At 40.7% G+C, this 13,986-nt stretch overlaps 1 protein-coding gene across 5 annotated transcripts in view; it reads left to right on the top strand.

The window, feature by feature from the left end:
* Positions 1–13,986, top strand: part of tenm4 (teneurin transmembrane protein 4) — a 523,453-nt gene that overhangs the window by 343,169 nt on the left and 166,298 nt on the right. For all 5 annotated transcript variants that reach the window (XM_041199170.1, XM_041199166.1, XM_041199169.1 and 2 more), the window contains 2 exons: positions 2,392–2,592; positions 7,745–7,930. In XM_041199170.1, coding sequence (XP_041055104.1) covers positions 2,392–2,592; positions 7,745–7,930 — 387 coding nt within the window. The remainder of the gene's footprint in view (positions 1–2,391; positions 2,593–7,744; positions 7,931–13,986) is intronic.

Below are 13,986 nucleotides of genomic sequence, written 5' to 3'. Positions count from 1 at the left end.
AGCATGGACCACCACTGCCACAGCCTCCCAAGCTGGAGTGGTGAGATTGCTGGACCTCCTGCAGCTAGAGCACAGGTGGAAGACATCATGGTGGGCCCCGAATAGGCATTCCAGTGATGAGTCACTGAGGCCTTCATGGCTTTCAGGGCCATGTCTTCATTGGAGCAGTCCTGGGCTGCAAGCATCGATAACTGTGTGTGAGGCTGCAGTTTAGATATGCACCCGGAGTGAGGAAACGGTGAGGTATCCACATGGCGGACGATTCAAAGGCCGCCTGCCAATGAGATGGCATGTTTCCTGTGGCTGCATAATCAATTGAACGATAAGGTGCAAATACCCACCATTGCGTGGGTAAAATGTCATTTTTCACGCCTGCTATCACACTTAGTACAATTAGGGGATGATTCTGCCCTGGTTTTGTGAAAGGGAAATTATGTTTGACTAATTTAGTAGAGTTCTTTGAGGAAGTAACAAGCAAGATGGATAAAGGGAAGCCTGTGGATGTGGTGTGCTTGGATTTCCAAAAGTCATTTGATAAGGTATTACATCAGAGGTTACTACACAAAATAAGACTTCATAGTGTAAGGTGTAACATATTATCATGGATAAAGGATTGGTTAGCTAACAGGAAGCAGTGAGTAGGGGTAAATGGGTTGGCAAGCTGTAACTAATGGAATGCTACAGGGATCAGTACTGGGGACTCAACTATTTATAATCTATATCAATGACTTAGATGAAGGGACGAAATGTATGACAACTAAATTTTCCAATACCAAGATAGGTGGGAAAGTAAGTCATCATGAGGAGGTAAAGAGTCTACAAACCTATATTGATAGGTTAAGTGAGTGGGCAAAAATTTGGCAGATGGTGTGTAATGTGGGAAAATGTGAACGTGTCCATTCTGACAGGAAGAATAGAAAAGCAGTATATTATTTAAATATTAAGAGATTGCAGAACTCTGAGGTACAGAGGGATCTGGGGTCTTGGTGCATGAATCACAATAAATTGGTATGCAGCTACAACCAGTGAGAAGGAAAGTAAATGGAATATTTGCATTTATTGCAAGGGGAATGGAATACGATAGTAGGGATGTTTTGCTACAATTGTGTTGCGTATAGGTGAGACCACATCTAGAGTACAGTACACATTTGTACTGTGTACAGATTTGGTCTCATTATTTAGGAAAAGACATAATTGCATTTGAAACAATTCAGAGAAGGTTCATTTAACTGATTCCTGGGATGAGTGGGTTTTTCTATAAGGAAAGTTTGGACAGGTTGGGCCTGTATCCATTGGAGCTTAGAAGAATGGGAGGCGACCTTATTGAAATATATAAAAGCCTGAGGGGACTTCACGGGGTGAGTGTTGTTTTCCCTTGTAAGAGACTGGAACCAGGGTACACAGTTTAAAAATAAGGGGCCTCCCATTTAAGACGGAGATGAGAATATTTTCTCAGAGGGTCATGAGTCTGTGGAACACTTTTTTTTCCCCCAGAGAGCTGTGGAGGCAGGGTCATTGAATAGCTTAAAGGCTAGGTTAGATAGATTCTTCATTGACAAGGGAGTCAAAGGGTATGAGGGTGGAAAGGAACAGTCACAATCAGATCAGCCATGATCTTATTGAATAGCAGGGTAGGCTCGAGGGGCCGAATGGTCTACTCCTCCTAATTCCTATATTTGTAATATATCCACTGTCTCTGCAGCCATCTCTGTTTGAACCCTAGGATATAGGTCAGATGATTTGTTAGCTTTTAATCCCATTTATTTCTCCAGTAATTTTTCATTTCTGACATTAATTACTTTGAGTTTCTCGCTCTCATTTGACCCTTGGTTCCACACTATTTCTGTTATGTCTTTGTGTTTTGTATATCTTTATGAAATACCTCTGCCATTTCCTTATTCCTCATTATAATTTCCCTTGTTTCAACTGCTAAGGGTCCCATGTTTACTTTTGCTATTCTTTTCCTTTTTTAGTCTGCTTTTTTTTGTTTCTTACTAATTTAGCCACATTCCATTTGATATTTCTTGCTAGTTTACTTTGTGCCCTTGTTTTCAGTAAAGCATAATTTCCTCAAGGCACTTGATGCTGTGCAGGATCTGAAAGCTTTCAGATCTAATGCAAATCAAATTAACCACTCATATTGAACACAGTTGCTGGGGGCAGACAGTCTTGTGACCTCTGAGTGTCCCTATAGCTGAGACTGTGGTTCAAGTAAATATTTTTTCAATGAAATTGTGGTAATAACTGATGCGTTTATGACCCCAACTGGTTTTATGTGGCAATAAGACAAGACTTTCTGTATGTGTCATTTAACTGATATGGTCTGAAATAAAAGTTTGAATATAATAGACTTGAGATTCTTAAACTGGTTGGTGTTTTATTATTTTTCAGTGGACTGCTTAGACTCAACATGTTCTGGACGAGGAATATGTGTTCGTGGAGAATGCCATTGTGCCACTGGCTGGGGTGGATCAAACTGCGAGACTCCAAGAACAGCTTGTGCAGACCAGTGTTCAGGGCATGGGTCGTTCCAACCAGATTCAAAGACCTGTAACTGTGACCTTACCTGGACAGGCCATGATTGTTCTACAGGTAATACACTCAAGTATTACAAGTTTTAAATTAGGGACACAATTGTACAATTGCCCACAACTTTGTTGTGATGGAATCAAGCAGTGGTTAGAGCCCATGTAACATGTTCCTCGTACCTTAGTGATGTCTGCAGCACAGTGTCACCAGGGTTCCTGATACTCATTTCTTATTAATTTAAGGAGGAACTTGGAAGTATTGATATCAAGTTTAAAACTGTTTCTAATTGTTAAACCTTCAAGCTAATTTTTTGGAAAGCAAATGAGATACAATAATTATTTAATTTCTAACTGCCACATCCCATAAGAGAAAGCCACTTTTGTCTTAAGAATTCTCATTTTCTTTATTCCTTGCTTTCTACAGCTACACAAATGATCTTACACTTCTTCTTTCTATCATTATTACTTGAGCACAGGACCCACATGTAAATAATTGTGGTGTGTTTAAACAATTCCTCTCAGAAGATCTGCTGTAGCATATCTTAAGCATCATTCTAAGTATTTGTCTTCTTCCTGTATATGCAGCATTTACATATCAAATGCATCTCTGTCTCCTAAATATTTGGATACAATTTTAACATATCATTAAGTTACCCTTTCTTTCAAAATCATTAAGTTACCCTTTCTTTCAATATACTATAGTGCTGAATCCCGAATTTTGGAACTGCCAGCGAGGAATGGCCCATGCTGAGAGTGCTGATCAGGAAACTGTAGGCCTTTACCTCCTAATTTTCCACCCATTCAATTAAACAGACCTAAAAGCAGGGACAGTGAGGTTATTTAACTTAACCCAGCCAGCAGGAAACTGATAGGATCTGATAGGCAACCTGATTTATTGCCGATCCAATTTTATTTTTAACTGGCTTCAGTGAAGAGTGAAATTGAATAAGATGTAAAATGGGTAGCCACTCACAGCCTGTCAGTTAGCTGCTGGCCGAAGCAGGTTAGGTTAAAACGACCAGCAGTGAGTCCATGATTTTGCAACGTTGCTCCTCAATGAGAGTACCTGGTTGGGAAATCGGCCCTTATAGTTTTATTTTTACGAAACTCAAAGTTCAGATAAATGCAAGGTTTAATTACCATGTAGATAAACTATGGGCTGATTTTTACAGTGGGGCCTAGATCCCCACCCTCTGGCATAAATGTCCGGGCCGAGCCCGCTCTCACTTGGCCACCTCACCCCACAGCTATTTGAAGTGAAACTTCCATCCCCACTGGGGAGGAACTCCCACCTCCAAGAGCTGCCAGTCATCAAATGGCCGGCAGCTCTCTAGCCCTAGCAGTGCCACCGGGAGCAGAGACCACTGTTGGGACTGCAGCAGTAGTAACTCAGCATTATGCATTAAAATGAATGGATGAAAAATGGCATGGATTGCAAATTGGATATATTGCCCACCTGTTCAAGTTCTTAATATCTACTTCCATTGCATGATACTTTGCATGGGGTACTAATTGAAAATTTATCTCCATAGTTCTGTGCATGTTCCAGCCCAGCCTCAACAACCCTAATTTTTAAATTGCTTGCCCCCTTCCTTTTCAGGACCCACCATTTCACAGCTGGGAAGGAAAGTAGGATCTTTACTGCTACTTTGCATTACCATTTTGCAGCCAGCTGTTGTGCTTTTAGACTGGTACTAGTTGACCTGCACGACAAAATATCTTCCCTCCCTGCTGGCAAGTGCTTGGCCCGATACAAATTCTTCCCAAAATGATCAGATTAAGGTGGAGAAATCACTGATCAGGGACTATGGACGTAGGTTGTTAACACAGTGCATTGGTACACCAAACTTATTGCAGCAAACATTGTTCATTTTCATACACTCAATCATTTCAAAATTTAAAACCAAACTTCTTTTAATGCTTTTAAGACTTGTTAGAATTCAATTTTTGTTTCATTTTATTTCTCTTGAGCTTTCTGCTGTGCATTCTTAAGATCTGGTGATCTTGCTGTAATAACTCAAGGATACTATCATTATAGTGTTGAAAGGACTATATCTATATTATAGAGTATATTATATGGTTTCTATAGAGATATTCATATTTTGAATTGAATAAGGGAAAATTAATCCCCCGAGGTGTTGAACAAGGAGTCAGCAGTTTGATGACAAGAAAAGAGATGAAAACTAATATATGGAACTGTTATAGAGTTGATTTTCAGACAATTTTTCTTAGTGGAAACAATTAAATTTATTTACAAGACAGCAGCAGTAACTACACATGTGCATCAAACTCCATAACTAAAGAAGGGTCCCTGAACAGCTAATACACTGGTTTACACAAATCATATGATTTTACAACACAAGATTATTCTTAAAGTTACAGCCCTACATTCCCCAAAACAATAATTACTACAGGAACACAGTTGTGAGAGGCTGTAAACTGAAACTTAGTAAACCTCCCTCTGTTTTTAAGCCTATGTAATGGTCAATGAGATCTCCTTTTTCACTGCTTAATAGGCAGCAAAACATTTAACACTGCTAGCTTGAAACCGTCCATTTGGTTGAATCTGTTTTTTTGGAATAGCTTTAGCAAAGAGCTACACGAATAAGTGAATAAGTGAGAATGATGTGCATCCTGTCTTTGAGTTTAAAATCCTGTTTCTGTAAGTGACCACCTTCATGCTCCTGTACATTTCATGTGTTTTCTTTGCATTTCACAAAAAATTAAAACTGGAGAAATTCTGAATCCCTCTGTCATGACCTGTTATGGCATGTTAATCTTTACCATTCTTTGTCTGGATCTCTGCCCATCCCACTAAGAAAATTAACTTATCATCTCAATAATTAAAATAAATCTTTTAGATTTTAACTTCTCTCTGTAGATTTTTTTGTAACCAAGGAGCTTTCAGGAAACCATTTGAATATTCAACTTGTGTGAATATACCTGCCGAGATTTTACTTCAATCATTTAGAAAGCTTTTTATTTAATATTTAGTCAACATGCCATTGTTTTGTCAGCCTTGGCAGTAAGTCTTCACAAAGATTAACATCTTAATATATGTGACTGCCAAGTTTTTGCTCACACAGGAATTCTGTTCTAAATTCCAATATTTCCTATTGCACATCCTTTATTTTAGCTCCAAACTTTGAAGGGTTTGCCTAAAACCTTCAATTCTCTACATAACCGGTTTCATTAATACCAATCATAACTTTAGATTGTACCTTAATAAGTAGGTAATCATTTGTGGGGCTTTATACTGTGTCAGATTACTGGAAGCCTGCAACCGACTAAATCACATAGTTTATATCATTCAGATAATCAATACTCAACCAGTTGACGCAATTCATCTGCATCATAGCAGTAATAATTCCATAATTAAATATTTTTTTAAAACCTAAGTGCAGATGTAACCAAAACATAAAACCAAGTAGTTCTATAGGTAAAATTTGATAATTTAATATCAACTACTTTTGATTTATTTAATCTTTTATTTCAGGATGGCTATATGGAAGGTGCGAGCTACACATTGGGCAGGATTTTCACGTCGGCGAGCTGGGCGTGGGGCCCACTCACCAACATGTAAAATGACGCACGATGATGTTGGGTGGAACTTCCGACGTCACCTCACCCCATTTAAATTTTCAGGTAGGCGGGGGTGCAGCAAAATCAGCTGTACACCCGCCGACCTGTCAATGGTCAATTGAGACCATTGACAGAGTTATTGAAGCAATTAATGGATCCGCCCGTCCAACCTTAAGGTTGGCGGGCAGGCCAGGAGCCCCGGCAAGAATTAGAAAAAGTTTGAAACCTCATCCACAGGCTGGACGAGGTTTCATGTAGGTTTTAAAAAATTTTATTAAAGTTTTTTAAAAAGTTATGGACATTTCACGTGTCAGGGAAATTTTTTAAAATATTTTTTACTGTAGTGAAGATCTCCCTGAGGCAGCACATATCCTCAGGGAGATGAGTGCACTCTTTTGTGTGCATGCGTGAAAGAGCGCACTCTCAGGTTTAGGGATTCCCCCCCTGCCTGCATAGGGAGCGCAAAGCACTTCCTTGCGGACGTCACTTTGGGCGGGCCTTAATTGGCCCACCCACGTAAAATGGCGGCGCGCCCCCAATCGGGGGCACCGATCAGAGGCATACCTCTGCAGGCCCGCACTTCAACTTCACCCCCAACCGGGGGAAAATCCTGTCCATTGTGTTTTGACTGAGCATTTGAATAGCGTTTTTATTTTGGAATGAGATATAGTTTGAAATTTTAACCAACTGAGAGTGTTCTTTGGATTTTATTATTTCAAGTGTTGAATCGCTAATAGGAACTGCCTTTTTAATTTTGACTCATAATATTTGATAAAACTACCTGCATTTTATTGAAGCATTAACCTACTTCAGATAAACAGGTCAACACCGTTGTTATAAAAAGCAGGCGGTAAAATGTGATGTAAAAATCCTTTGCAAATATTTTTAATAAGGCTGTTAACCTGTTGGTTTAGTGGGTCAATGGTTCATTAAAAATAGCAGAGAAGAATTTCATGTATGCTATGATTCTATGAGCATGTGGCTAATATCGTCAGTTTTGCTGAAACCCAAGTAAATGCAGTTAAGTGTAAGAAAGTCCCATTACTCTGGGATCTCATTTTAAAAGTATGCATACTTGTTGAAATATTTGCAATGTCTTGAAGTGAAAAATGTTTAGTTTAACATTGTTATTATCTTCTGAATCAAAAAAAGCTCAAAGTGGAAAAGCTGAAGGCTTTTAAGGATTTGTTTTTTAAGTTGGCTCTGACTTTATTATACACAACAATATTGAACAACCAACAATTTCTCAGACCATTCTTCTGAGTAGCATTTGTATACAATTGTGTTTTAATCAGGTCTCAATTTTCTTCCCATCTGTTTTGTTTGAAGCTACTACTGACAAGTTTTTAATTAAATGTGATATTTCATACATTTCCTGTAGAATCTCAGCTACCCTTTTTCACAAAAGAACAGAGAAGAAACAGCAGTTATCATGAGCTTGTAAGAAAAATAGGTGGACCATTTAAGGATGGCCTCTGTAATCCCTATTTTATTGTAATCTTCTTATTAAATCCTTACTGTTGAAAGGAATTAACAGCTAAGAGTGTAAAAATTCCCTTTATTCCTGCTTGACCTAGGCACTGAACTGTTACTTCTTTGACAATAATACAGAGATTTGCCTGTGTCTCCCACAGAGATTTGTGCAGTAGACTGTAGCGGCCATGGAATCTGCATTGGAGGCACCTGTCGCTGTGACGAAGGCTGGATGGGCAGCATCTGTGATCAACGAGCATGTCACCCACGCTGCAGTGAGCATGGGACTTGTAAGGATGGCAAGTGTGAATGCAGCCCTGGGTGGAATGGAGAGCACTGCACCATCGGTAGGACTTAAGAAAAGCATGTTTAATCTATTTGTGCTACTTAGTCTAGCATGAGATGTCAGTTTAATGGGATTTTAAACTTCTGTTGTGAATTTTCATTTGTGAATGAGTAAGTGTCCTTTTGAGCAAACGAGATGGGAACACTTTGACCATTTCATTGTTGGATTTACTTTGTGGCTTGCAGTATAGGAAGTCCCTTCTATCACTCTGTAGTTCAAAATTTGTAAAAAGACAGTATGTTTTAATTCTAATAAGCAAATGCATTATTAATAGTGAGGCCTTGACCAGTACAGATATCAGGGAAGCTTAAAATGTCAGTAAAAGTATGAGTTTCCCATATGTTTCTTCAGAATTATTGTATTTTAGATTAATTTAGATCTGAATTAATTATTTAACATGAATACTTCATCAATTTTATTGATATATTAATTTTTGGAGGGAATTTTGAAGCCAGTTTTCCCTATAGGACAGTATCTGTTCCGTTTAAACACTGCACTCCATGCTATGAGTACCTGACTCTAATCTGTAGGATCTAGGAACATAGAGAGCAAACATGCATCTCAGTTTAATTTTGTTACAGGATCTTAGCTTCAAAAATAATATATCCGTCAAACATTGGTGTTGACAATCTGTGTTGTATTAGGTACGTTTGCAACGCATGAACATATGAGATTTTGCAGCTTTAACAAATAACATTCTAATGAGGATTAGCTGTGTGTCTTCCGTTAAACAAAGATTGCAATGAAGTTATTTACATGATGTTAAATGTCACTTTATCCCACATGTGCACCATCTGTCCCATGTTACCTCTGCACTATTGTGTTCCATTATAACAGTTTGCTGCCGTAAAAATTCTCAACAACCTTTCAGTTATTTTACCTATCTTCTTAGTGTTATTGTAAGTAATATTCTCCCGATATAATACAAGCTTTGGTAAAATAATCTATTAATGTTTACCTTATTATGTCCTTGGAGATTACTTTGTGGCCATCTTTCGACCTCCTCTGCTCTCCTCGGAAAAAAATCCATGACTTCTGATTTGTTTAATGTTACTGTTGAAATGTTTCACAATTCCTAAGTGAATGGGAAATTTATCACAATTGAATCATATGACATAACAAAAGATGAACCTGGATACTTTCCAAGGAGAGGCACGTGGCTTCTTCTGATTAGCATTTGTCTCGATCTTTAACCAATAGTATTTTAATGAAAACTAGGAATAAGTCTACCAGAGGTAAGAAATATTTCTGGTCAAAAACAAAATAATGAAAAAATATTTAGTCTCATTGTCACCCTCTAACTGGCTAGCATAATTGCTACTTTTTATTTGTGTTTTAGTCTTTGCATGGATGTTTTCTTTATCCCTTGTTCTGACTGTGTCAATACGTGACTTGCTTTACAAATGGGCGTAAATGAGTCACATTTCTGAAGCATTTGCTTGTGTTTCTCCTCTAAATGTTGATTCTGCGTAAATGAAATGTAAAATGAAAACTAACAGTGATGTTTAAATCTGAAAACATTAATCTATTAAGATTAATGTGAGACGGGCTGTTTCACTTCACAGTTACATTCAGGTGCATCTTGTTGCTTAACTGTTTAATAGGTATAGATTTTAAGAGGAGCAGATCATTTATTTTAGTGTTGATTATTTGTACACTATCTTATTTCAATCTATACATAAAATGTTCTTCTAATAACAAGAACTGTTACTGACATGATAAAATCTGTTTTAAAAAACTTAATGGATTACAGAGTTAGATATTTAGGCAGAATGGAGTTCAAAAGAAGCGGCTGGATTTTACAGTTTTCAGAGGGGTGAGGGAGGCAGAACAGAAAGTGAGTGGACTGCCTGTTTCCTCCCCCCCCCCCCCCACCCCACCACTGTCTCAGCAGGGCAAATCAAACATCCAATGGCCAATTGGCAGCTGCCCAGCAGGAAGGCAGCCAATTAGCAGTGCAGGAAGTGGAGGGGGGGATGGTGCTCCAAGCCCAAACTGGCATCAGGTCAGGGAGGTCAGGTGGGAAAGGGGTTAAGCTGTGAACAGAAAGCTGATAAAGGCTCTCTATCCTCTCAGTCTCTACTTATTTCTTATGGTAGGCTCAAAACAATGGCTAAATGAAGTCAAAATAACATACCAATGGTGCCACCTTCACCAACAGACTCTACAGGCAGGATTTTCTGGCCCCGCCCAACGCCAGGATCATCCTGTCCCGCCAAAAGACAACGAACTTTTGGCTAGGCCGCCAACTCTCCCGTGGCAGGTCCCGCCATAATGGGGCTGGAAATTCCTGGCCTACAGTTACTTTCAGCCATGGCCTTATTGGCAGACCTGTTCTTTAGCCCTTGGCCACCTACTCATACCAGGTGTAAAGCACTCCCAATTTTTTTCCCATCCTGTGCCTGGAAGATGAAGTAAGCAACAAAAAATTGCATACAGTTGGGTCATTAACAAGCTCAATAGCTTGTCAAGTGGCTATTTAAAAATGGCTGATGGGTTCCCAACTTCCTCACCTCCTTGCCTTCCATAATATTGGAGACTGATGTGATGATGTCAGATTGCTGTCCCGACGTCATCATGCCAAAATTTGTGTACATGGAGGTGGCAGCCCACTTAATTTGTGGTTGTAAAATACAGCCCAAAGTTTCTGGGTCTTTTTCTTTTCAAATTCCATCTTAGTTAAAAATTAAACGCATTGTTATATAATCAGTGATTCTGATGTTGAGGGAACAAAAGCCACGATACTTAGAAAATTCAAAAAATACCAAATATTATCGATTGGGATTTCTTTTTGGTGTGCAAATGCCTAATCTAGATGTTACTTGGGTGTGTTCTGTTCCTGTTTTGATATCCTTAATTACATTGGAGGAACATGGGGATTGGAGTAGGCCACCCAGCCCTCGAGCCTGTTCTACCTTGAATTAGATCATAGACAATCTGTACCTTAATTGGTTTTATCCACCTGTGCTCCATAAATCTTACTCAACAAAACTCTTACCAATTTCAATTTTGGAAAATGCAGTTGACCAAGCATCCAGAGCATTTTAGGGGAGAGAATTTGAGATTTCCATAAAAATTGTGTGAAGAAGTATTTCCTAATTTCATTTCCAAGTGATAGAACTTTAATTTTAAGATTAGTCCCCTTCTTGCGCATTCCCTACCAGAGTAAATAGTTTCTCTATTCTAAATCCCTTTATCATTTTAAAAACCATTAGATCACCCTTAAACCTTCTGACCACAGCAATATAAACTAAATTATGCACTCTGATCCTTATGATTTAACCTTTAAGCACCAGTATGATTCCGGTGAATTTTGCTGTTCCCACTCCAGGTCCAAAATATCTTTTGTGATATTTGGTGCCAAGAACTGAACACACAACTCAAGTACAGCTGAAGCAAAAATTCCTCCCTTTATATTCCAACATCCTTGACCTAAAGGCTAATTTTCCATTAGATGTTTTGAGATTTCTTCCCCTAGATTGATGGGATCTTTCTGGCCACTTGGAATAGTGACTTAGGCCAGGGGTTTTCCTAAGGTGAGCAGGCTGGGCGGGCACGGAGCTGATCACCGCCTGCAATCGACTCTGTGCTACCATTTTACGCAGGCAGGCCAATTAAGAGCGCAGCAATCTCCCTGCAGCACAGAGCTGCCTTGGAGATTCAATGGATATTAAAATAATGAAAGAAATGATATAAAAGTTTATTTAAACATGCCCTCTCATGTAACTGTGACATGTAACACATGAATGGGGACATGTTTTTATATTTGTGGAAATTTATTTATTTATCTAATAAAAGCTTCAGGAAACCTTATCCCGCTCGTGGATGAGGTTTCCTGAAAAACGCGAACGGCACTTGGGCTTTTCAGCTGCCCGCCATTCTTAAGGTTGGATGGACAGCGTTCACAAGTGGCTCAACTGATTTCTTAATGGCCTTAATAGGCCATTTACATTTCAGCAGGCTTGTGCTGAACGAAATATCGTGATGGCGCACGATGATGTCGGGACTCACGCCCGACGTCATCGCACATCAATTTACGTTTCAGCGTGACAGGCCTGTCCCCACACGCCAACCGGAAAATTCTGCCCTTGAAATTCGGGTGAGATATGTAGTGCTTTAAAAACCTTATCCATATGTTTGATGTTGTTTCTTCTGACACTGAATTTATTGTTCTTTGGTAAAATATATTGGTACAATCTGTATTTTTAAATCATTGCTATGTAGGAATATAAGAAATAGGAGCAGATGTAGGCTATTTGGCCCCTCAAGCCTGCTCCACCATTCAATAAAATCATGGCTGATCTGATTGTCACCTTATCTCCAATTTCCTGCCTACCTCCCATAATCCTCGACACCCTTGCAGATCAAAAATCTGTCCATTTTAGGATGGAATTGTGCCAGATTTGCACAAAATGAGTTAAAGGGAACGTTTTACCCGCCAGCTGCATTGGCAGGTTTTCGCATCGTATCATCCAATTCCCGCCATGCCCCACCTCGTCATTAATGCATTCCTGGGAAATACCCCAGATCACTTGACGGGCGGCCTCTGATTCGCCCGCCCCGTCGACCCCTCAGGCCTTCAGTAATCGGGCGCCCCTGCACAGAGCTAGCACTCTCTAAGGCATTGTAAACTGCTGCCAAGTCTTGGCTGCTAAAGGGAGGAAACATGCTGCCCCCTAATTTAGCGACACTTCCCTCAAACACCTACTGGATGCAGTGGAGGCCCGTAGTGAAGTCGTCCTCCTCACTCTGGCGAAGACCAGCAAGCAAGGTCACCAATCTAGCATGAGAGGCGGTGGAAGCGGTGGTCAGTGCCAATGCCTTGCAAAAGAGCACAGCCACCCAGTGCTGAAAGAGGATGAATGATCTCCTCCATTCTGCCAGGGTAAATCAGTCTTCTCATCACTCTCAAATCTCACACTCTCAAACCCATCGCACACCCACGGGGAATCTCACTCACAGCCAATTCAAGGGACATCACCATTCATTCTCTCTCACACAGCTTCATCTGCCCTGTGGATTGTGTCCTCATCCTGTCCATGGCGCTACTCACCACCCACACATGCCAGGCATCCTTCTCATCTGGCCTGACACGTGTCCTGCTTACACTCTTTCCATCAGGCAGGACAAGCTAGTGCACAACAAAAGGGAGAGGTCGCAGACTGGTGGAGGAATGCCCGACATCAATGTCCACACAGACTTTGAAAATAGAGTCATCCAGCTGGCCAGCGACAATCTGGACCATTACTGTGCTGACGGCGAGGTGCGCAGTGCTCAGTCAAGTCAGGATCCAGCACTGCAACATCTATCAGGCAGCCATGCTGTGAGTGAGTTCCCCTGTTCCACAGAACCCTACCTCGCTCTAATTATCTCTTCTTGCTTTTGCGGGCACATCCGGGAAGCAGCCAAGGGGGGTCTACGAGCCAGGTCCTCGACTCAAGCCCTGAAGACACCTCGGAAGAAGAATTTGATGACATGCTAATTGAAGACCCGACAAAGTGCTCACCCACACCCCCCACCAGCGTAAAGACACACACCTTGGGGGACTTAGTTCTAGAGTAGCCTCGAGGCCACAATCTGGTGAGCACATTCCGCAGTCTGATCCACAGCAGGTGGCGGCAGTGTCTTCCCAGGTTTTCGGCACTTGGAGGACTGCTGGAGTCTAGAAATCTGCTGAGTCTGTGTCAGATGACGAGCCTCTGGACTTGGTCATACCTCAGTTGCTGGAGATGCAAAGGCAAACTTGGGAACATCAGGAAAGGATGTGTGCTGCATTCCTCAGATTGCACGGCATGATGGAGGGGTTCTTCCACCTTCAGGCTGAGGTGATAACGCTGGCATGCCAACACACCGAGGTCAACACTGGTAGGATGGCGACCGCCGTGGAAACCTTGGTCCAGAACATCAGTCCTGCACAGCTGCGCGGGCTGAACTCCATCGCTGACACCATTGTTGGCCTTCAATAGTGTCAATGTAAGAGGAGCGTGGGGCAACTCCATCTCATTCCAATTTCCCTTTCTCCTCATGGGGTCAGCCAGGGGACCCTTGGGCATCCAT

This window comes from Carcharodon carcharias, chromosome 11, assembly GCF_017639515.1.
Source record: "Carcharodon carcharias isolate sCarCar2 chromosome 11, sCarCar2.pri, whole genome shotgun sequence".
NCBI lineage: Eukaryota > Metazoa > Chordata > Chondrichthyes > Lamniformes > Lamnidae > Carcharodon > Carcharodon carcharias.
Note: the sequence above shows the minus strand (reverse complement) of the source record. Positions and strands in the feature narration are given on the sequence as shown.